General features: G+C 45.5%; 1 protein-coding gene across 2 annotated transcripts in view; it reads left to right on the plus strand.

Moving 5' to 3' along the window:
- The window catches only part of LOC139381953 (protein quaking-B-like), a 91,963-nt gene that overhangs the window by 21,486 nt on the left and 45,254 nt on the right, over positions 1 to 25,223 (plus strand). For both annotated transcript variants that reach the window (XM_071125839.1, XM_071125838.1), the window contains exons 2-3: positions 4,065 to 4,207; positions 22,312 to 22,428. In XM_071125839.1, coding sequence (XP_070981940.1) covers positions 4,065 to 4,207; positions 22,312 to 22,428 — 260 coding nt within the window. The remainder of the gene's footprint in view (positions 1 to 4,064; positions 4,208 to 22,311; positions 22,429 to 25,223) is intronic.

The raw sequence follows: 25,223 nt of genomic DNA on the forward strand, positions 1-25,223 counted from the left end.
TATTTATTTATTATTTTGCTTTATTCTGTTTATTGAACGAGCAACTGTTTAGGGTGTTTGATGCAGTGAGATGGTTAAGGGTTTGTGGATGAAAGCTTGTGCCTGTGAGAGTCATTTGTTCTGAGGCTATAGGCTAATAGTTTGTGATGTTCAGGAAAGCTGAGGCTGATTGCTGCCGATATATGTGGCAGATGGTGTTCAATTGGAGGGTAAATTCATCTGGGTGTATTGATTCAGAGTAGGGTTACTCAGCTTACATCTCGCTCTCTCTCAGGATCACTTGGATGTGCATCGCAAAAGTCATCATATCCTTGTCAGATTGGCACCGTTCCTTAATGGAGAAAATGTAATGTTACCTTCTTGAACTAAATGTATATTTGTATTAGTCACTGTGTGTGTGTGTGTGTGTTTGTGTGTGGGTGTTGGTGTGGGTGCGAGCTAAAGTGTGTCTGTGGGTGCGAGCTAAAGTGTGTGTGTGTGTCCACATAGGCAGGTGGCAGCGTTGTGTGCTCAGGAGTGCAGTAGGAGTTGCCCTTCAGGCAATAGCAGGAAATTGATTGAATTCAGAGGGGTTTCGAAAGCTGACAAATCACAAAAAAAAAAAAACTGTTTTAAAACGCTGTAATAACGCTGTCCATAAATCACCAGTGACAGTTTAATCATCCTTAGGACTGTGGCCTAGTCTGACCACTGGACAACACTCAGGAACTGGCCAAAAGAAAGTACAACCAAACATACACACACAATTCATTCACACCGATGTATGTCTCATAAATCAAGACATTCCTAGCATCAACAAACATCTGCTCACGGTCAAATATTAATCTGACAATTTAATTAAATTACCCAGCATGCTTTTTATAAGATCACATCGTTCCCCTCAAATCATCCATTAAATTAACTTAGAAATATTTTTGTCCCTACATTTCCCCATCCACTTGCATTAGCTGGGGTTGACTTCTTATACAGCCCTGAGCTCTATTTCATCTGAGAGCTTGAAACAGCAGTGCTGCGTGGCGTCCATGGTAGGGAGAAAATATAAGCTGATGTGTTTTAAAGGCAGTAGTGGCATGCCAGAGGCTGGGTGGGAGAAAAACATGATTGTTATCTATGTACATAACAGACAAGCCCTATCCGGTGTGACATTTCACATGTAGGACTAATCTATGTGTATAAGTACGCCGGATGATTTACTTTGGTTTGGAATACCCCCAGGCTTCGTCCCAAGGCCCCTTGGATTTGAAATTCTTTGCAATGCTCTAAAGTTGGTTTCCTTTCCCTCTTTAACAAAATGTCTGGGCAATACCCCCTAAACACCACAACACATCTAAATGAGCTTTCTTTCTTTTAGGTATCTATATGGTACTGTTACTCCCACACGTTGCGGTGACTTGTTGTGTGTGACATCTCCCAAAAATGAAGCCACAGCAATAATTGCAACAATACCAACAGCAGCCATTCCACGAGAGCATTCATGAGACCTGGAATACAGATGATTCCGAGTCAATACCACTTGCTTGAGCCCGGGCTTTGTCTGGCGTGGTGTAGAGTAGAGAAGGGTTTCAGTGTTGTGCATTTGTGTACATTTTAGCCATTAACAGACACTCTTGTCCCTTAATTCAGAGGGACTAACAGTCGGTGTTGTATAATTTACTCCTCTGGCTCCTATTGAAGGAAGTTTTCTCTGAGGGTTGTTTTCTCCCACGGTGCTAAGATTTGCCCGTCCCAAAAATCACCTTCCATTACAATAGGCTCGGGGGGGGTGTATCTATGTGAAGAAACCAATAAGCCGTGGATGTTGTGAGCGTATCGGTGTATCTATGTGAAGAAAGCATGGCAATATGGCAGGCAGCCATCTCCATTGTAATTCCATCTCTCCCTCCTCCTTGGTTTGCCCCTGAGAATTGCATCAGAGGATTCATCTGTAATAGAATTAGCCCGTGTGTGTGCCGCAGCAGCAGCTGGGGATGGGTATAGTTCATGTCTTTTATGAAACAAACAGAGTTGGTCATTTTAATTATCCTTTCCATCTTATTATAAAGCTCTCTCGCGCTCTCTCTCTCTCTCTTTTTCTCTCTTTTTCTCTTCTTCTCTCTCTCTCTCTCTCTCTCTCTCTCTTTCTCGCACTCTCTCTCTCTCTCTTTCTCGTACTTTCTCCATATCTCTCTTCTCTCTCCCTATTTATCCTCTCTTTCTCTCTTTGTCTCGACCTATCTTTTTACCTTCACTCTCTCATTCCTCCACTCTCCCTCTCTCCTTTTTCTCCTCGGGGATAATATCAGTTCGTTTAAGAAAAGGAGAGTTATTACCCCCTTCATGAAATGACAGAATGGATCTAAAGTCATCGACTGTGATTATCTGTCCTCCACCTCCCTGCTTCTCCTTTGCGGCGCACACAGACCAGGTGAATGACATATAGCTTCCACTGTTTGTTCAGATGTGCCTATTTTTCTCCTTTTCTTTTTCAGTCTCTCTTTCTGCCTCTTTTTAATTGCTCAGTTTCTCCCTCGCTCTGTCTGTCTGTTTGACTGTCTGTCTGTGTCTGTCTCTATTTCTCTCTCTCTACGTCTCTCTCTCTCTCTCTCTCTCTCTCTCTCTCTCTCTCTCTCACTCTCTCTCTCACTCGCTCTCTCTCCCTTCTCCCCTCTCTCAGTCAGCAGTACTACAGTATTGACTTTCTGGCATATTTTTTTCTGCCACAGAGAGTTCTGAAACGAGGCCCACAGGCCCAGCAGTTAGACTTGTTTATTGAGGTCATGCCAGAGGTTACATGACTCCCCAGTCTGCTGTCTATTGTGAGTTTCGGTATTGCTCTGTAGCTTTCAAGTAAGCTTCTCAAATTGCTGTATATGTCGTTTTTTTATTCCTTAAACGTGTGTGTGTGTGTGTGTGTGCCATAGACACCTAATTCCTTAAACGTGTGTGTGTGTGCCATACACACATTTAAGGAAATGGGTGTCTATGTGCATTAGACACCCATTTCCTTAAACGTGTGTGTATTGTTGGATTAACTGATGTGGTGAATTGAAGTTATCTATCTAAAATATGTCTGTGTGAGATTGCATACATTTATTTATTTTCAGTAATAGGGGTCCAATTGGCAGGCTTGATAGTTGTCAGCTTTGATGACTTGGTATGAATTGTTTTGTTGTTTTCATGCTTTTCTTGAATGATTCCACACTCATTGTAGATGGATGATGGTGAGAAGAGATACTCAATAATCACTTTGGAAATCAAAGTCATTTCATACTATTTAGAGACGAAAGCCAGCCGGTGATGTTGCAATCATACGTGCATTTTAAACCTGTTTGTGGCCAGCTGTCTTCCTGCAACAGTGTATTCTTTCAGGCAGACTATCGCAGATGTGTTGTTTATGCGTGTTTGCCCATAGTCTTCTCATCATAATGTCCTTTAATCTGTGACCAGAGGTGTGTAGGTGAGGGCAGATGTGGTAAGATCTTATGTCTGTAGACCAGTTGGAGATGGCTATGGGAGATGGCTATGGGAGATGGCTATGGGAGATGGCTATAGGAGGTGGCTATGGAAGGTGGCTATGGAAGGTGGCTATGGAAGGTGGCTATGGGAGGTGGCGTTGGCTATGGGAGGTTGGCTATGGGAGGTTGGCTATGGGAGGTTGGCTATGGGAGGTTGGCTATGGGAGATAGCTATAATAGGTGCTTGTCCCTATACCTCTCATACGGATGTCCTAAAACACTTGATTCTTCAACTGCTGTGTAGGGAATATATTTCCTTGCTGCCACAGATGATGTAGTTGTATGAGCGGGTCTATGCCACAGATGATGTAGTTGTATGAGCGGGTCTATGCCACAGATGATGTAGTTGTATGAGCGGGTCTATGCCACAGATGATGTAGTTGTATGAGCGGGTCTATGCCACAGATGATGTAGTTGTATGAGCGAGTCTATGGCCCCGTTTTGGTCCTTCTTTGTTATGGTGTGACTGGTATCCTTACCAATCTGCGTGACTACAACGGTGTTGTACAGTACCCACTTTGTTCTGACTATCATCTGACTGGCGTGTTTGCTTCTCCTCCTGTCCGCCAGAGATCAGCCGTGTACGGAAGGACATGTACAACGACACGCTAAACGGCAGCACAGAGAAGCGGAGCAGTGAGCTCCCAGACGCAGTGGGCCCCATGGTGCAGCTCCAGGAGAAACTATTTGTGCCTGTGAAAGAGTACCCCGATGTGAGTACAATCTTTTTTCTGATTGCACACACACACACACACACACACACACACATACGAAGATACTCACACACACACACACATACGAAGATACTCACACACGGGTTATCTCCGCACTGCTGCTAGCAGGGAAATACACACACACACACACACACACGCACAGGCACGCCTGAAGGACGACCACAAGTCTACGATGAAAAATGTATGTTTGCGTCAAGGCACTTTCCCTAGATGAATATTAATAATATAACTGTGGGTAAACTGGGTGTGGCCTCATTCAGTGTCAGCCTTATTGGATTACCAAGTTCTTACAGGTCCTGGTAATCTACTTTCCTCTGCGTTAGAGGGTGGGCCCAATGTCATAGTTATTGATTGGGTTAAGAGTTCTGGGTGCAGTGGGATTCTGACTGGGCACCGTGTAAACCCCGGGGGGGGGGGGGGGGCTACTGTTATTGGACGGATCCATCCACATGTGAAGAATAGTCACCGCTAGTTATTTATTGACTTGGGCTTGCATAATGGCACTCACCCAGTACTCTCAGCACTACATTGTTGAAAGATACAGTTTATATCAACCCATAAACTTGCGAAAGTTGCGTTGTTTCGGTATTTAAAATATTATTTCTGAACTGCTGTGCTGTTTCTTTACCTCAGTATTATTAGTCATGTAAACGTGTCGTGTAAGGAGAAATGAAGAAACAACTAGAAATGCATCAGGCAGTGGGCACTAGGCGGAGGATTGCATCATCTACGTAAGTCCCCACGTTGAACTTACCTCAACCGTGTGCGTATGTTCTAACTCGCACCTGAAACTATCCGCCTCGTAGTTAACAAATCTTTTAAGCAATCACCCTCAGATCCTGCTCGCCTAAGCCTGGCCCAGGGGGAGCGAGCCGAGCTCCGAGCTGATTGATCCCAATTAACTTGTTCTTCTGAGAGGCTGATTCTTGCGTGGGCAGCATTAATGGAGTTGAGTCATTGGAGGTTTAAAATCACAGCTCCAGTCTGGATTCATCTACTGTATTTCTGCTGAGGTTTTACGGCTTTTCAAAGGTTGTTTATGCCACCGTTTTTCACCTGGGGGAAAACAGTAGTAGTTAAGTCAGTGTACACAGACCACCCATGATACAGACTGCCTCCTACTGACCACCTACAGGACAAAAACTGGTTGAATCAACGTTGTTTCCACTTCATTTCAACCCCCCCAAAACGGATTGTATTTGCAAAAGTTAGAAATGTAAGGGAATTTTCTCTGTTTTTCACCCAACGTTTAACCTAAATCCAACGACATGGTGAATTTGTTGGTTGATTTCACGATGAATTCCCGTTAGTTGAATTCCCGTTAGTTGAATTCCCGTTAGTTGAATTCCCGTTAGTTGAATTCCGGATAGTTGAATTCCCGTTAGTTGACAACTCGATGTTGACGTCTGTGCTCAGTGGATTTTGTACAGAACTGCTTTTTTTTTTTTGTTGTTGCATGTTATGAATTCATAATAGATTGGGAATATGGATGACTATAGATGGTATGAGATAATAATGTGTCTCTGCAGTCTGTCTGCCTGTATTGGATGTAGGGGGTGTGAGAAAATGTTGTCGATCTCTTGAGTCTCTCTCTCTTTTTCCCAGTCAGTGTGTCTTGGCCTGCTCTTCTAGTCTCCGGTAAAGGACAGCAGCAGCAGAGTGAGTGTCGATGCAGGTTGTCCTTGCTGCTCTGAAGGACCGGGAGGATCATTATTACTGAGGATGGGTTCATTAGGAACACTGAGAGATTATATGAGAGGGCTTCAAATAGCCCCCAGCTGAGTGTGCTGGAGCCGTGTGTGTGTGTGTGTGTGTGTGTGTGTGTGTGTGTGTGTGTGTGTGTGTGTGTGTGTGTGTGTGTGTGTGTGTGTGTGTGTGTGTGTGTGTGTGTGTGTGTGTGTGTGTGTGTGTGTGTGTGTGTGTGTGTGTGTGTGTGTGGTTTTGCATACATGCTTATCATTACTGACAATAAGAGCTGATAGTGTTTGTGACCGGGAGGATCAGTTAAAATGGCGCCGAAGATGATGGCTGACGTTTTACATGCTCCAACCAACTGTGCTGTTTTTTTTGTGTTGTTTGTAACTTATTTTTTAACTTATTTTGTACATAATATTGCTTCTACCATCTCTTATGACCGAAAATAACTTCTGGACATCAGAACAGCGATTACTCACCTCGAACTGGAAGAAGCTTTTTCCTTTGACAAGTCCGACAAGAAGGATATACTGCTTTCCCGGGAACAGGCCCAAATCCCTGTCATTTGCGTGAAGAAAAGATGGAGGAAAACAAGGCGCAGATCGGGCTGCCTTTTGAGAATCCGTAGGCAAACTCCCACTGCCATCCGTTCTACTGGCTAACGTGCAATCATTGAAAAATAAAATTACAATTATAGTACCAACGGGACATTGAAAACTGTAATATCTTATGTTTCATCGAGTTGTGGCTGAACGACGACACGGTTAATATAGAGCTGGCTTTCCATGTACCGGCAGAAAAGAGAGTCTGGTAAGACTAGGGTTGGCGGTGTGTGTCTATTTGTCAATAACAGCTGTTGCGCAATGTCTAATATTAAAGAAGTCTCAAGGTATTGCTCACCTGAGGTAGAATACCTCATGATAAGACCACACTATCTACCAAGAGAGTTCTCATCTATATTATTCATAGCCGTCTATTTTCCACCACAAACCAATGCTGGCACTAAGACCGCACTCAACCAACTCTGTAAGGCCATAAGCAAACAAGAAAATGCTCATCCAGAAGTGGCACTCCTAGTGGCCAGGGACTTTAATGCAGGCAAACTTAAATCAGTTTTACCAGCATGTCACATGAGCAACCAGAGGGAAAAAAAACTCTACCACCTTTACTCCACACACAAAGATGCATACAAAGCTCTCCACCGCCCCCTCGCAAATCTGACCATAATTCTATCTTGCTGATTCCTGCTTACAAGCAAAAACTAAAGCAGGAAGTACCAGTGACTTGCTCAATACAGAAGTGGTCAGGTGATGTGGATTCTACTCTACAGGACTGTTTTGCTAGCACAGACTGGAATATGTTCTGGGATTCATCCAATGGCATTGAGGAGTATACCACCTCAGTCATCGGCTTCATCAATAAGTGCATTGACGACGTCGTTCCCACAGCGACCGTACGTACATATCCCAACCAGAAGCCATGAATTACAGGCAACATCTGCATCAAGCTAAAGGCTAGAGCTGCCGCTTTCAAGGAGCGGGACACTAATCCGGACGCTTACAAGAATTTCCGCTATGCCCTGAGACGAACCATCAAACAAGCAAACTGTCAATACAGGATTAAGATTGAATCCTACTACAGCGGTTCTGACGCTCTTCGGATGTGGCAGGGCTTGAAAACTATTACAGACTCCAAAGGGAAACCCATACGTGAGCTGCCCAGTGACGCGAGCCTGCCAGACGAGCTAAATGGCTTTGATGCTCGCTTCGAGGCAAGCAACACTGAAGCATGCAGGAGATGACTGTGTGAAAACGCTCTCGGTAGCCGATGTGAGCAGGACCTTTAAACAGGTCAACATTCACAAAGCCGCGGGCCCAGACAGATTACCAGGACGTGTACTCAAAGCATGCGCAGGCCAACTGGCAAGTGTCTTCTCTGACATTATCAACCTCTCCCTGACCGAGTCTGTAATACCTACATGTTTCAAGCAGACCACCATAGTGTGCCCAAGGAAGTGAAGGTAACCTGCCTAAATTATTATCACCCTGTAGCACTCACGTCGGTAGCCATGAAGTGCTTTGAAAGGCTGGTCATGGCTCATGAACACCATTATCCCAGAAACCCTAGACCCACTCCAATTTGCATACCACCCCAACAGATCTACAGATGATGCAATCTCAATCGCTCTCGACACTGCCCTTTCCCACCTGGACAAAAGGAACACCTATTTGAGAATGCTGTTCATTGACTACAGCTCAGCGTTCAACACCATAGTGCCCACGAAGCTCATCACTAAGTTCGGGGCCTTGGGACTGAACACCTCCCTCTGCAACTGAATCCTGGACTTCCTGGCGGGCCTCCCCCAGGTGGTAAGGGTAGGCAACAACACGTCTGCCATGCCGATCCTCAACACTGGGGCCCCCCAGGGGTGTGTACTTAGTCCCCCCTGTTCTCCCTGTTCACCCACGACTGTGTGGCCATACATGACTCCAACACCATCATTAAGTTTGCGGACGACACAACAGTGGTGGGCCTGATCACCAACAATGAGACAGCCTATAGGGCGGAGGTCAGAGACCTGGCAGTGTGGTGCCAGGACAACAACCTCTCCCTCAATGTGAACAAGACAAAGGTGCTGATTGTGGACTACAGGAAAAGGCGGGCCAAATAGGCCCCCATTAACATCGACGGGGCTGTAGTGGAGCGGGTCAAGAGTTTCAAGTTCCTTGATGTCCACATCACCAACAAACTATCATGGTCCAAACACACCAAGACAGTCGTGAAGAGGGCACAACAAAACCTTTTCCCCCATCGGGAGACTGAAAAGATTTGGCATGGGTCCCCAGATCCTCAAAATGTTCTCCAGCCACCAATTGTGCAAGTGCAAGTTCTCCCACTTAAAAAGATGAGAGAGGCCTGTAATTTTCATCATAGGTACACTTCAACTATAACAGACAAAATGAGAAAAACATCCAGAAAATCACATTGTAGAATTTTTTTATTAATTTATTTGCAAATTATGGTGGAAAATAAGTATTTGGTCACCTCCAAACAAGCAAGATTTCTGGCTCTCACAGACCTGTAACTTCTTTAAGAGAGTCCTCTGTCCTCCACTCGTTACCTGTATTAATGGCACCTGTTTGAACTTGTTATCAGTATAAAAGACACCTGTCCACAACCTCAAACAGTCACACTCCAAACTCCACTATGGCCAAGACCAAAGAGCTGTCAAAGGACACCAGAAACAAAATTGTAGACCTGCACCAGGCTGGGAAGACTGAATCTGCAATAGGTAAGCAGCTTGGTTTGAAGAAATCAACTGTGGGAGCAATTATTAGGAAATGGAAGACATACAAGACCACTGATAATCTCCCTCGATCTGGGGCTCCACACAAGATCTCACCCCGTGTGGTCAAAATGATCACAAGAACGGTGAGCAAAAATCCCAGAATCACACGGGGGGACCTAGTGAATGACCTGCAGAGAGCTGGGACCAAAGTAACAAAGCCTACCATCAGTAACACACTACACCGCCAGGGACTCAAATCCTGCAGTGCCAGATGTGTCCCCTTGCTTAAGCCAGTCCAGGCCCGTCTGAAGTTTGCTAGAGAGCATTTGGATGATCCAGAAGAAGATTGGGAGAATGTCATATGGTCAGATGAAACCAAAATATAACTTTTTGGTAAAAACTCAACTCGTCGTGTTTGGAGGACAAAGAATGCTGAGTTGCATCCAAAGAACACCGTACCTATTGTGAAGCATGGGGGTGGAAACATCATGCTTTGGGGCTGTTTTTCTGCAAAGGGACCAGGACGACTGATCCGTGTAAAGGAAAGAATGAATGGGGCCATGTATCGTGAGATTTTTAGTGAAAACCTCCTTCCATCAGCAAGGGCATTGAAGATGAAACGTGGCTGGGTCTTTCAGCATGACAATGATCCCAAATACACCGCCCGGGCAACGAAGGAGTGGCTTCGTAAGAAGCATTTGAAGGTCCTGGAGTGGCCTAGCCAGTCTCCAGATCTCAACCCCATAGAAAATCTTTGTGTAGACTTACAGAAAACGTTTGACCTCTGTCATTGCCAACAAAGGGTATATAACAAAGTATTGAGATAAACTTTTGTTATTGACCAAATACTTATTTTCCACCATAATTTGCAAATAAACTCATTCAAAATCCTACAATGCGATTTTCTGGAAGAAAAAAATTCTCATTTTGTCTGTCATAGTTGAAGTGTACCTATGATGAAAATTACAGGCCTCTCATCTTTTTAAGTGGGAGAACTTGCACAATTTGTGGCTGACTAAATATTTTTTTGCCCCACTGTAATAGGCGCTGTCAGAGGAAAGCCCATAAAATTGTCAGACTCCAGTCACCCAAGTCGTAGACTGTTTTCTCTGCTACCGCATGACAAGCTGTACCGGAGCGCCAAGTCTAGGACCAAAAGGCTCCTCAACAGCTTCTATCCCCAAGCCATAAGACTGCTAAACAATTAATCAGACTATTTACATTGACACCCCTCCTCCATTTGTTTTATACACTGCTGCTACACGCTGTTTATTGTCTATGCATAGTCACTTCACCCCTACCTACATGTACAAATTACCTTGACTAACCTGCACCCCTGCACACTGCACACTGCATATGTGGGAACTCCTTCAAGACTATTGGAAAAGCATTCCAAGTGAAGCTGGTTGACAGAATGCCAAGAGTGTGCAAAGCTGTCATCAAGGCAAAGTGTGGCTATTTGAAGAATCTTAAATATAAAATAATATTTTGATTTGTTTAACACTTTTTTGGTTACTACATGATTTCATATGTGTTATTTCATAGTTTTGATGTCTGCACTATTATTCTATAATGTAGAAAATAGGATAAATAAAGAAAAAACAGTGAATGAGTAGGTGTTCTAAAACTTTTGACCGGTAGTGTATATTTTCTTAATTACAGATGGCAGTTGTCATGACAGCCCAGTAAGATGGAGTCGTAGCTTTTTTCTGCAGTACCAAGGCAGAGCAGTAGATATGCCACATCCCTTCACAGTCTTTAAAAACAGCCATTTTCAACAAACTAGACTAGACAATAAAAATCTAAGTAATGAAAAAGTTAAAATAATACTTTTCATTGTCGTCGTCCCCCTCCCTTTTTGTACACTGCTGCTACTCGCTGTTTGTTATCTATGCATAGTCACTTCACCCCCACCTACATGTACAAATTACCTTGACTAACCTGTACCCACGCACACTGACTCGGTACCGGTAGCCCCTGTACAGTGAGGGAAAAAAGTATTTGGTCCCCTGCTGATTTTGTACTTTTGCCCACTGACAAAGAAATGATCAGTCTATCATTTTAATGGTAGGTTTATTTGAACAGTGAGAGACAGAATAACAACAAAAAAATCCAGAAAAAACGCATGTCAAAAATGTTATAAATTGATTTGCATTTTAATGAGGGAAATAAGTATTTGACCCCCTCTCAATCAGAAAGATTTCTGGCCCCCAGGTGTCTTTTATACAGGTATCGAGCTGAGATTAGGAGCACACTCTTAAAGGGAGTGCTCCTAATCTCAGTTTGTTACCTGTATAAAAGACACCTGTCCACAGAAGCAATCAATCAGATTCCAAACTCTCCACCATGGCCAAGACCAAAGAGCTCTCCAAGGATGTCAGGGACAAGACCATCGCCAAGCAGCTTGGTGAGAAGGTGACGATTGGTGCGATTATTCGCAGATGGAAGAAACACAAAAAAACTGTCAATCTCCCTCGGCCTGGGGCTCCATGCAAGATCTCACCTCATGGAGTTACAATAATCATGAGAACGGTGAGAAATCAGCCCAGAACTACACTGGAGGATCTTGTCAATGATCTCAAGGTAGCTGGGACCATAGTCACCAAGAAACCAGTAGGTAACACACTGCACCGTGAAGGACTGAAATCCTGCAGCGCCTGCAAGGTCCCCCTGCTCAAGAAAGCACATATACATGCCCGTCTGAAGTTTGCCAATGAACATCTGAATGATTTAGTGGACTACTGGGTGAAAGTGTTGTGGTCAGATGAGACCAAAATGGAGCTCGTGTTTGGAGGAGGAGGAATGCTGCCTATGACCCCAAGAACACCATCCCCACCATCAAACATGGAGGTGGAAACATTATGCTTTGCGGATGTTTTTCTGCTAAGGGGACAGGACAACTTCACCGCATCAAAGGGACGATGGACAGGGCCATGTACCGTCAAATCTTGGGTGAGAACCTCCTTCCCTCAGCCAGGGCTTTGAAAATGGGTCGTGGATGGGTATTCCAGCATGACAATGACCCCAAACACACGGCCAAGGCAACAAAGGAGTGGCTCAAGAAGAAGCACATTAAGGTCCTGGAGTGGCCTAGCCAGTCTCCAGACCTTAATCCCATAGAAAATCTGTGGATGGAGCTGAAGGTTCAAGTTGCCAAACGTCAACCGCGAAACCTTAATGACTTGGAGAATTTCTGCAAAGAGGAGTGGGACAAAATCCCTCCTGAGATGTGTGCAAACCTGTTGGCCAACTACAAGAAACATCTGACCTCTGTGATTGCCAACAAAGGTTTTGCCACCAAGTACTAAGTCATGTTTTGCAGAGGGGTCAAATATTTATTTCCCTCATTAAAATGCAAATCAGTTTATAGCATTTTTGACATGCGTTTTTCTGCTTTTTTTTCTGTCTCTCACTGTTCAAATAAACCTACCAAATAAACCTACCATTAAAATTATAGAAGGATAATTTCTTTGTCAGTGGGCAAAAGTACAAAATCAGCAGGGGATCAAATACTTTTTTTCCCTCACTGTATATAGCCTCGCTATTGTTATTTTATTGTGTTACATTTGATTCTTTTTTACTTTGAGTTTATTTGGTAAATATTTTCTTAACTCTTCTGGAACTGCACTGTTGGTTAAGGGCTTGTAAGTAAGCATTTCACGGTAAAGTCTACACTTGTTGTATTCATCGCACGTGACAAATAAAGTTTGCTTTGATTTTGATTTGATTTTGACCTAGTTGAGAGGTGTGAGCAAAGCTTCTTCATTTTAACTCGTGGAATAAGGAGTACGGGAATATGACATTCTATCATTTGGAGAGTAGTGTTTTGGTTGAGGGTGCAGCACCCCTTTGCTAATTGCAGAGGACCCCCATGTAGGAAACCATTAACTTAAAACTCTCAGCTCTATGGTTCTTCATGGAACTGCTTCTGAAGCACTCCAATTCTAGCACCAGGTGGCATGCGAGGGTGGGGGTAGAGAGGGATGGTGCGTGCGTAAATGTAGGGGAGGGGGGTTACTGAGGGATACCCATTACCTCCACCTGGGGGGGGTGATGGTTAAGGGCAGGCATGGGGTGCTACCCTGGTGAGGGAGGAGGGTTAGAGGGAGTAATGGTGGGGTTTAAGGAGGGAGTGGAAGTGTCACAATCAAGGATAGGGTGGGAGAGATGTTGATGTTTGTATTTATTATGGAATCCCATCTACTCTTCCTGTGGTCCAGCAAGATTAAGGCAATTATACATTTTAAAAACCAATTATAATTACAATACATTCATAACAGATTTCACAACGTAGTAAGTGTGTGCCCTTGATATGAGGGAACCTACCACTGTGTGGGTGGGCGAGTTGATGATGAATGTGTGTGTGAGATGAGTTGGGGGAATTGGGGCAGGGGAGTCGTGGCCTGGTCTGTCTGATAAAGAGAGAAGACATTCTCTCGGGTCTCACCCTCGTCACTGGGACAGGAGAGCAGCGGCACGGAAATGAATTTCCCCCTTCAAACTCCTCGCAGCACTGCTGCCACTGTTTTGGCAGCCCACACCCATTCCAATTTGCTGAACAATGTTATTAGGCAATGAAAGACAGGAATCCAGGAGAGCATTGCCTCACACTGAGTTTTTGTTTTTGTTTGGGTATTTCTCTCGTGTGTGTGTGTGTGTGTGTGTGTGTGTGTGTGTGTGTGTGTGTGGGTGAGAAAGAGAGGGTGTGTGTGTTGAAAAAGAAAGGGGGAATAGTGTGGTTAATGTATTGTTTTCCAGTGGACTATAAATACATTTCAGGAGTTTGTGGGGACAAAGCTTTTAATTGTGCTCAATACAACAGTGTGAGGTTGAAGGAGAGGGACAGGCAATGGAAATGAGCTGTTGTCATCAATCATTTGGCTGCTGCGTGTCCTTTTCTGGGTCATGCTCGTCCACAGCAGAGATGAGAGAGAGAGAGAGACCATCACTGATTTATTAATCATTAGAAGCATGTGTGGCTGGATTCATTCTCCCACAGTCCTCTCATTTGGCCTTGGCCATCCTTCACACACCTCAAGGAGGGAGGGAGACGGGGAGGGAGAGAGAGAGGGTGGGGGAAGAGACCGGGAGGGAGGGAGGGAGGGAGGGAGAGAGGGAGGGAAAGGGACAGGGAGGGAGGGAGAGAGACAGACAGACAGAGAGGGAAGAATAGAGAGTGGAGATAGGCAATTTGGAAGTGTGTGTGTGTGTGTGTGTGTGTGTGTGTGTGTGTGTGTGCATATGCGCATGTGCTATGTATGTACTGTGTCTCCCTCTCTCTCCCTATTTGAAGAATAAGCACTCTAGCAGGGAGACAGCATTAGTGGATGTAATTTATCCATCACTCCAGGTGTCTTACTTTTAATTGAGTGACGCAGAGAGACCCAAACTGGACTGGGACTAGATTGAGCAGCTGCTTTTTCCAGTGTTTTTTGTGTGGGGGGTGGAGGGTGGGCGTGTGTTGTCCCTGCGTAGGTGGTTTATGTGTGTGTGTGTGTTTGTCCGCACACTTGTTTGTGTGTGAGAGAGAGAGACAGAGGGAGAGAGGGCTGGGAGGAGTGACCTTGACTTTAAGAGGTCAGTCCTCCCTCCCATCCATGCTGCGTGAGGTCCACTTGAGGTGCAGAGAAGATTGAGAAGTGAGTAAAAGGGTGGGGGGGGGGGGGGGGCTGTCTGGGATTAGGTGAACTATGCCGTATAAATTAGCCCCCTCATTATTGTGATGATAAGAAACCGAGCTAGACGCAGGGGAGATAGGAAGGTGCCAGCAACACAGCAACACAGGCGTTGTGGGTCACAAGCATGGCTAATGAAGGTTAATTAGGGTTCATTAGAACATTAGGACTGCTAAGCTGACACATAGCATCATCACCCGGGAGGGGATGAGGCTCACCTCATTCTGTCATCCAACACACACTGCTCAAACGGATGACGAAATGCCAATATGGCATTCTACTAAATCTATGGTTATGGGGAGGAAAATCCTTTGCTTATGAAGAGTCAGTTAGAAGATTCGGTAGCACTTTTTTTGGATAGTTCCATGTACAGTGAGGGCCAAAAGTATTTGGACAGTGACAAATGTTTAGTTGTTTTGGGTTCTGTACTCCAGTTCTTTGGATCTGAAATGGTACAATGACTATGAGGTTAAAGTGCAGACTGTCAGCTTTCATTTCAGGGTATTTTCATCCATATCAGGTGAACCGTTTAGAAATTACAGCACTTTTTGTACATAGTCCCCCCGATTTTTAGGGGACCGAAAGTATTTGGACAAATTCACTTCTGTGTATTAAAGTAGTCAAAAGTATAGTGTTTTGTCCCATATTCCAAGCACACAATGACTATATCAAGCGTGTACCTCTACACACTTGTTGGGTGCATTTGCAGTTTGTTTTGGTTGTGTTTCAGATTATTTTCTGCCCAATAGAAATGAATGGTAAATCATGTAGTGTCATTTTGGAATCACTTTTATTGTAAATAAGAATAGAATATGTTTCTGAACACCTCTACATTAATCTGGATGCTACCATGATTACAGGTAATCATGGATGAATCGTGAATAACGATGAGTGAGTAAGTTAGAGACACAAAGATCAAACCCCCAAGACATGCTAACCTCTCACCATTACAATAACAGGGGAGGTGAGCATTTTTGGGAGGGGATGATATTTATGCCCCTGTAACTTTCTCATTTAATGTTTTCATAATTTATCTGCAGATAATCGCCAAGAAGCAGCCTTCCAGTATGCAAATGGAGGAGCCAAAAGAACGGCTCGCTCATCGATGCGATTCGGTTTCCGTTCACCTAAAATATCTGTTCAAAAAGAGCCGCTTGCCCATCACTAGGCTACACTGACGAGTCACTTTCAAGGGAAAGGGGAATTACAACTGAATGCATTCATGTGAAGATAAGTTTTCAGCGTTTAACCCAACCCCTCTGAATCCGAGAGCTGCGGGGGGCTGACATAATCGACGTCCAGGTCATCGGCGCCCGGGGAGCAGTTCTTGTTGGGGTTAACTTGTCCTGGAGCGCTACCGTGGGCACATAACTACGTTGCATGATTTATGGATCGCAAAGGCATATAGGAGATTGACTTTATTTCGGTCAGTTCGACACCTTTTATACACTAGCCAACGCAAGCTGTCAATCAAAGAACAGCAAATAGCCTATGCGCCCTGAGACTGTGACTGACTATAGGCCTACGAAACAGGCAAAATAAAATAATAATTCACAATGAAGTGGATTTCATGGGGCGTGTAAATTCACTCACAGGAGACGATGAAGCATCATGCTCTCCCTCTGTGGAAGAAATTCAACTGCAGACAGCCCCCTCCCCCCCTCTCGTCAGCCAACCACAGCGCACAACGATAACGCGCGTACCGAGAGGCGGGACAGACAGCATTCTGACAAACCGGCAGTGTTTCCCCGTCCTTGCTCGCTTTGTGATTGACAAGTGCCTGTCCTGCCCAAAGATCACTAGAAAATGCATGTTGTTCATTCTAGCGGGAGAAGGCTATAAGGACTTTTCTGACCCTTGAATTGAAACGTTTAAGTGAAAAAAAGCCTAGTTTAATTAATGAATTGGGAAAAAAAGTTGCTTACGGAAAACCCTGTTTCATGTTCAAACATGCATAAAAGATATTTGAAAGGTAAATTATGAGAAGGTCAATAATCACACGCACATTCCCACACACACTCACCTCTTGAAAGAGCTATCTGGCCTTTCTTCCTGCACGCTCGCCCTCTGGTCCTCCGTAATAATGAAAACAAAAGACAATCCTGCAGAAGGGAATTAGAGCAGAGTGCTATTAGAAGTCACGCAGTAATTAATTTGCCTATTAAAGTAGCTCGTTTATCTTCATAAAACAATGAGATCAGTGTGAGTGTGTGCCGATTGGTCCAGCATGCTCTCGGTTTAAAATGGCCTTAATTACTTTAGGTTTTTATTGTAGTTGATGGAAAACATACTTAATCTCCACTGCCCAGATTGGATAAATAGGGCGAGTCCTTTAAAAGCAGATATTAGACATTCCATTAGCTTCAATGGATTTTCTCACTCTCCACTTCCCTCTCTCTCTTAGTTTAGGGGGAGGAGTGGAGGTGGGTTGTGTCATTGCTGGGGCCACTGACTCAATCTGTCTCTGTCCTGTTGGCCTCTCCAGCTGGCTGCTCTGATCAATACTATGGATGGGGGTTTGGATCCACTATTTTACTGCAATGATTTGAACTTACTCCATCCACCCGGTCCAGTGTCCCACCCGTCCACCCTAGAAATGTCGGAAATTGTGCAGTTGGGCCAAGAGACTCACTTGCTTTATAAACACGCGGACAGTGGACATAAATACAGTATGTGTTTGACCCCAGTGCACCTGCTGTGCGGCCCTGTGTTGGTTCTTTAACAGGAAGAGAATGCCCAGTGTGATCCTGAGTGAGCTGCAGCTGCCATGCGGATCACTCGACGTCTGACAGAAAAGGTTAAATACAGGAAGTTAAGGCTGGGATGATACCAGGCTGGGATGATACCCCCCCCCCCCCATGGCATAAATGAGAACACAAAGCAGGCCAAACTCTTTGGGCCGTTAAAAAGCCCGCTGTGTGTCAAATACAGTGTCCTGTGACTGTGGGTGACGACATGTCTTCCTAAAGAAGTGAAATTGTGTGTTTTGTTTCCTTGCCACGGTACTAACGAGGATTTGCGAAATTGGTATCGTCTCAGCCCTACTGGAAGAGGGACGTGAGGGGTAGGGTGGCACCCTCCACAAAGACGATTCCTGTCTGAAGCACACTAACCCTACCAATGCTGATAACCTTCACGCAAATCCCCTCTCTCACCTTGCCAGTCCCTCACCCAGATTTCACTTGACAAGATGGGAGATGGGATTCCAATTCTGCCCTTTTTTTATTCTCCTCGTCTCAAAACACATGCACGCGCAGGGAAAGCACACACACACAGACACACACACTACTGTCCTCTCAAAACACATGCACGCGCAGGGAAAGCACACACACACAGACACACACACGACTGCCCTCTCAAAACACATGCACGCGCAGGGAAAGCACACACACACAGACACACACACTACTGTCCTCTCAAAACACATGCACGCGCAGGGAAAGCACACACACACAGACACACACACTACTGTCCTCTCAAAACACATGCACGCGCAGGGAAAGCACACACACACAGACACACACACTACTGTCCTCTCAAAACACATGCACGCGCAGGGAAAGCACACACACACAGACACACACACTACTGTCCTCTCAAAACACATGCACGCGCAGGGAAAGCACACACACACAGACACACACACGACTGCCCTCTCAAAACACATGCACGCGCAGGGAAAGCACACACACACAGACACACACACTACTGTCCTCTCAAAACACATGCACGCGCAGGGAAAGCACACACACACAGACACACACACTACTGTCCTCTCAAAACACATGCACGCGCAGGGAAAGCACACACACACAGACACACACACGACTGTCCTCTCAAAACACACACAGCCTCACGATCCCCAATTCCCCACCTCAAAACTACTCGGAGGCATTCATCACTGCCAAATGCATCAAGGTACTCTACTTGGCATGATGGGTTAGGAGACTTGGAACACAAAAGCTGGGCAGAGGAGGAGAGGAGAGAGGGATGCTCCTAAAGGAAGGATATCAACATGCAGGTGACAGAGGCAGACCGGAGGGAGACCAGAGGGGGTTGAGAAGTGTTGCTTCGAGTCCCCCTTTCACCTTCATGCTGTCACTTGCACTTTTTGTTGCGCCCGGGTTGTGTCACCATGAATAAGTCAGATGCTCTTTCATGACCTGTTTTTTTAGTTTTTTTTTAACGGAGGAGGGGATGTTTGACTATGCTAATGCGTTTGGCTTTTCATGCTTTGGAACACCAGAAGGGTTCCGACGGCTCAGATATTTTGTTGAAATGTTGTAGGTAGGGAAAATACAGGGGGGGGGGGGGGGGTCCAGTAGATGGTCATCGTGATGTTGAGGTTGATGGTGATCTTCATCATCATCATGACAGTCAAGGTGTAAGAGAGAGAGAGAGAGAGAGCGAGCCTGCCTCGATGCAGAATCTCCTGGCAGCTGCGCCAAAGGTTTTCTTCTGAATTGTAGACTGAAAGGGATGGTTGTTCCGTGACTGGTGTCTCTGTATTGCACCGAACACGACGGCATCATGGTACAGGGAGACCTGCGTCAAGAGAGTGGAGATAACTCCTGTAGCCTGGCTTTTTGATTTACCTTCCCGGTGAATTTGAGCTGAGCTGTACTTGTGAAGATGAGGAAGTCCCGTGGTTTCTATGATTGTTCAGGCTCAAAAGGAACACATTTTTTTTTTATCCAGGAGACAAGAAAGCGTGATTGACTAGAAGGACACCGCTGACTGAGCTCTCGAGCACCGTCATGCAAAAACCTGTATAGCTCTGGGATGCCCAATCAAAGTGAGATTGTCTTAAATTGCAGGCATGGAGGATTATGCAGAAAGCTGTCTCTATGGAGTGACCTGTGTCTCTATGGAGTGACCTGTGTCTCTATGGAGTGACCTGTGTCTCTATGGAGTGACCTGTGTCTCTATGGAGTGACCTGTGTCTCTATGGAGGGACCTGTGTCTCTATGGAGGGACCTGTGTCTCTATGGAGGGACCTGTGTTTCTATGGAGTGACCTGTGTCTCTATGCTGAGATATTGTCTTTGTTATTTCTTCTCGTTGGAGAGTGGTGTGTGTGTGTGTGTGTGTGTGTTGTGTATAGGGACATAGTGCATGGCAGAGCAGCAGAATGTGCCCTTTTCAACCATGCCAGGTGCAAACTCCTTACTTTGGCAGCTGACAAACGGCTAAAACAACTGGGCTTTCAGCGAGGTGCTGAAACACACAGAAAGGACAGCATGGGGTCTGTTTATTCTGTACACCTCAGTCCTTTAGAGGTTTGGAGGGTGAAACTGGAGATTCCACAATGTTTGTAGGCATTTCTTGTATATTCTGTACTTTCTTTCGGGTTGGTAGTCAAAGGTAAGCAAATAGATCGTCATGTTGCCGATGGACAGAATTTCCATAGCGAGGGAGAGACGAGAGGAAAAGGGGGGAGGGAGAGAGCAAAATTAAAAGAAGGGCATTGCTCTTGCTCATCGCACAGTACACAACTTTGGGCACGAGAGACGCAGAGCCAGCAGAAGGACAATATACACTGAACAAAAATATGAACGCAACATGTAAAGTGTTGGTCCCATGTTTCATGAGCTGAAATGAAAGATCCCAGAAATTGTCCATATGCACAAGAAGTGTATTTCTCTCAAATGTTGCGCTCAAATTTGTTTATATCCCTGTTAATGAGCATTTCTCCCTTGCCAAGATAATCCATCCACCTGACAGGTGTGGCATATCAAGAAGCTGATTAAACAGCATGAAAGTTATAGAGGTTCACCTTGTGCAGTTTTGTCTCACAACACAATGCCACAAATGTCTCAAGCTTTGAGGGAGCGTGCAATTGGCATGCTGACTGCAGGAATGTCAACCAGAGCTGTTGCCAGATAATTGAATGTTTATTTCTCTACCATAAGCCGCCTCCAATGTAGTTTTAGAGAATTTTCCAGTACGTTCAACCGGCCTCAATCCACAGATCTGTGTTCCCAGTCATGTGAAATCCATAGATTAGGGCCGAATGAATTTATTTAAATGGACTGATTTCCTTATATGAACTGTAACTCAGTAAAATCTTCCGGACCTCATTTGAATGGATTGTCAATACTTCAAGCACAGCACTTTGATAGCCACAGAGGAGGGAGTAACCATAGTAGTCCATATGTTTCCCACAGCTCTTCGTCACTCACATCCTGTAGTGTCAAGTCGACTCTGATTCAAAACACTGTCAAAGTGAATGTACAGATGTAGGATCTTAATTTGATCACCCTGTTGCTGGAAATGTAAAACTTGTGGTGTATATCAGGTTTAAAAAAAGACTTCTCAACTTAGCATTTTCCACTTTTTACAATTCTGACTTGATTTCCCCCACACGAAAAAATGTATCAACCCATTCAAAAATGTCCATTCATTATAATTAAAAACAAATACAATTTTATTTGTCACATGTGCCGAATACAACAGGTGTAGACTTGAACTGTTTTCTTTACCGTTAATTGCTTAAAGTTAAAGTTAAAAAGAGTTAAAGTTAGAGTCAAAAAGTATCAAATGTGCTAATAAAAATAGAAAAGAGTAACACTATAAATAACAATAACGAGGCTATATACAAGGAGTACCGCTACCGAGTCCACATAATAATTCACATTTCCTGTTGCTGCGGGATTATTTTCCTGCTGTAGCAAAACGGCTCAAATTAAGATCTCACATCTGTATTGACATGAAGTGATCAGCGGAGATAATGGTGAATGCCAATCTTTAAAAACGTTAATTGTTCTTGCTCTGTTTCGTTTGAATCCAGTAGGTCTTGTTGCTATAAACTTGGAAAGTCAGTCAGTCCGTCTCTCTTGTCCTTTAAGGCCCAGGACCTGTCTGTGTGTCAGTCTCAGTCCCAGCTCATCGATATGCAGCAGCCCTCATGAGTCTTGACTGACAGGCAGTGTAAAGTCCAGTGAGGAGAAGAGCAGGGAGGAGCTGCTGATCGATGGGCGAAACGATTGCTGAGCCTTATCTTGTCAGCGGCGTCTGGTCGCAAGACACTCCCGATATCGGCTGCTTTTCAGCCGCCATCGAGCGTCATTGTGTAAGAGCGCCAGGCGGGTGATGAGGGCGTGAGATTACAGCGAGGTGGGAGGGTCAAGCGAGGGGCTACCTCGTCTGCATCATCGCCTTGTTCTCTCGTTCTTTCTCTGTGTTTCCATATCTTTGAATCTGATCCCGCTCTCTTCTCAACATCAGGGTTGAGATAATCAGTTAATGTTTCCATTACAGATGTTTCAACTGTCTACTATGTCCTCATACTTATCAATGATAAAGTGCCCTGTTGACTATGTTGAAGAACTGCTCTGGTTCTAAGCCCAGGTTCTAATTTGTGTGTGTGTGTGTGTGTGTGTGTGTGTGTGTGTGTGTGTGTGTGTGTGTTTCTCTCTCTGGCAGTTTAACTTTGTGGGCCGTATCCTGGGACCACGGGGGCTGACAGCCAAGCAGCTGGAGGCAGAGACAGGATGTAAAATCATGGTGCGCGGAAAAGGCTCCATGAGGGACAAGAAGAAGGTAAGGCGAGCACACACACACATACACACAACCACACACACTCAAACACAACCACACACTTGTTTGGTCTTGGGGACCTAAAATGTATATCCATTTAAAATCCTATTTCCCCTAACCCCTAACCTTAAACCTAACCCTAACTTTAACCTATAATTTGAACCCTAAACCTAACCCCTAACCCTAATTCTAACCCTTAACCTTAAAATGTCCCCACACGGTTTTACTATCCTTGTGTGGACTTTTGGGGATTTCAAGCCACCACGAGGATGGAAGAACAAGACCACACACACACACACACACACACACACACACACACACACACACACACACACACACACACACACACACACACACACACTCAGGCACTATAAACTCACCCTCACACACAGATTGCTATTTACAAAGTAAAACCTTACTTCATTTTCTCTCGTTATTGATCATTTCAGCAATTGACCGCCCTAATCTCTTCGTCTTTTCTCAGATGCCTTCCATTGATACAGGCTCCAGTCATTGTGTAAAACTGGTAGAGTGTGTTTCCCTACTGTGTCCATGAGCAGTACTACTACCCTCCAAGGGTGTGTCCACTAGTCTGCAGGGCCGTCTGAAGATCTCAGATATTTCCTCCTATTGGGAAACAACAATCATTCCCCCAAGCTGCACTGTCGCTCTGGGAGGGGCAGGTGTTCAAACATTGTCCTTGGCCTCAGATCTGTGGGGCTAGATGGGCCCCCAGTCCAGCCTGGCCCTGTCCCTGAAACGTGACCATGTTGGGGCGGTGTGATCCTCTAACCCTGGCCCCTGTAGGATGGGAGAGGAGCACTGGGAGGTGGTCTGGGACCAGGGGCTCCTCTTAGACATACATACGCACGGACACATAGACAAATACACACACACGGACACACACACACACACACACACACACACACACACACACACACACAGACATTTATTTATTTCCCATCTCTTTTCGGAGAAAGGTCCGTTTTTTTGTTTCCACTGTATAAGCAGGGCCCTGCCTTCTATTTGGACAAGTGGTGTTAGTGGAGATGGTTATCTGAGCTCTTCCACAGAGTCCCAGTGGGGGCGCTGGCAGAAAAATAAAACAAGTGTCTCTGATATCCATGTTGTGGTCTCCTGCCCCCCCCTCCACATCTGCTTCAGCTCGCCATCCTGCAGAAACCCAGCTGCTCTATCTGTATCATATCTCCCACCACAGAGCGGGGCGAGGCTCTCTTTTTAGCCTAACCACTATGGTGTTAGTGATGAACTGTACGACAGGGTAAATCAAAACTACTGGTCTTTCTCGCATCATAAAGCACCGTCAATGACCCCCTCTTGCCCTTCCTCTGTTCGTCCATCTCTCTTGTTCCCAGTCTCTTTCTCTGTCTTCCCCTCCTTCCCTCTCACTTGTTTAGTCTTCTGTCTTTTCTCTCTCTCTCTCTCTCTCTCTCTCTCTCTCTCTCTCTCTCTCTCCGCCTCTCTGTGACTGAAGGGCGTTGTTGTTGCAGTGGTTATCGGGTTCCTCGCTACCCGCGCGTATTTTATTAGATGAAGCCGGTGTCCTTGTCCTCTGCGTACTGTCTCGTGCCGCGCACACACTCCTTAAGTGAAACAAATGCCTGCCGACACAGATTGGGTCTTGTGGAATGCAGAAGGCGGTGTGGAAACACAGCACCACCACAGCAGCCAGCCAATAGATAACCATTAGGCAGGAGCGCTCCCACACTAACTCACGTAGCCATAGGACGAGTGTTAGGAGCTCCAGTTCTAGCAGGGCTACGCGAAACCACACAAAACATTCATACGCCGGGTGGGTCTTTCTCAGTTACGACAGACAATCCTGCTATGTTCAAATTGAAAGTACCAAAGTTGAATTCTGAGAATAGGAATATAGCGATCGTTGGAGAGCTTGGTGTAAGGTCAGCCCTGGAAGTGGAGAGCTTGGTGGAAGGTCAGCCCTGGAAGTGGAGAGCTTGGTGGAAGGTCAGCCCTGGAAGTGGAGAGCTTGGTGTAAGGTCAGCCCTGGAAGTGGAGAGCTTGGTGGAAGGTCAGCCCTGGAAGTGGAGAGCTTGGTGTAAGGTCAGCCCTGGAAGTGGAGAGCTTGGTGTAAGGTCAGCCCTGGAAGTGGAGAGCTTGGTGTAAGGTCAGCCCTGGAAGTGGAGAGCTTGGTGTAAGGTCAGCCCTGGAAGTGGAGAGCTTGGTGTAAGGTCAGCCCTGGAAGTGGAGAGCTTGGTGTAAGGTCAGCCCTGGAAGTGGAGAGCTTGGTGTAAGGTCAGCCCTGGAAGTGGAGAGCTTGGTGTAAGGTCAGCCCTGGAAGTGGAGAGCTTGGTGTAAGGTCAGCCCTGGAAGTGGAGAGCTTGGTGTAAGGTCAGCCCTGGAAGTGGAGAGCTTGGTGTAAGGTCAGCCCTGGCACAGCAGGTGGTGTCTACAGCCTTAGAGTGGGCGGGGTCTCAGCAGCGCTGGGCAGTGATTGCCTCAGTGTCTCTCAGTGTGACAGACATTAGTGTTCTGTTGTGTGCTCTGATGCTGTGGGAAGGAGGCTCGCCAGGTTAGCTTAATGAATTGTGCGTCCATGATCAGTGGTAATAAAGGCAGCAGACTAGGACGGGGGCCAGATGAGGGCTGCACTGTCTGTCCCTGGCAGCAGTAGTGGCACTGCCGCCTCCTCGTCCTTCTGCTGCTGCTGGCACCATAAGCTGGTGAAAAATATCACAGATACATACACCTACTCTAAACGTTCTGTTTACGTCTCTCTTTCTCTCTCTCTCTCTCTCTCTCTCTGCCTCTCTGCCTCT

Source organism: Oncorhynchus clarkii, chromosome 23 (assembly GCF_045791955.1).
Source record: "Oncorhynchus clarkii lewisi isolate Uvic-CL-2024 chromosome 23, UVic_Ocla_1.0, whole genome shotgun sequence".
Classification (NCBI taxonomy): Eukaryota; Metazoa; Chordata; class Actinopteri; order Salmoniformes; family Salmonidae; genus Oncorhynchus; species Oncorhynchus clarkii.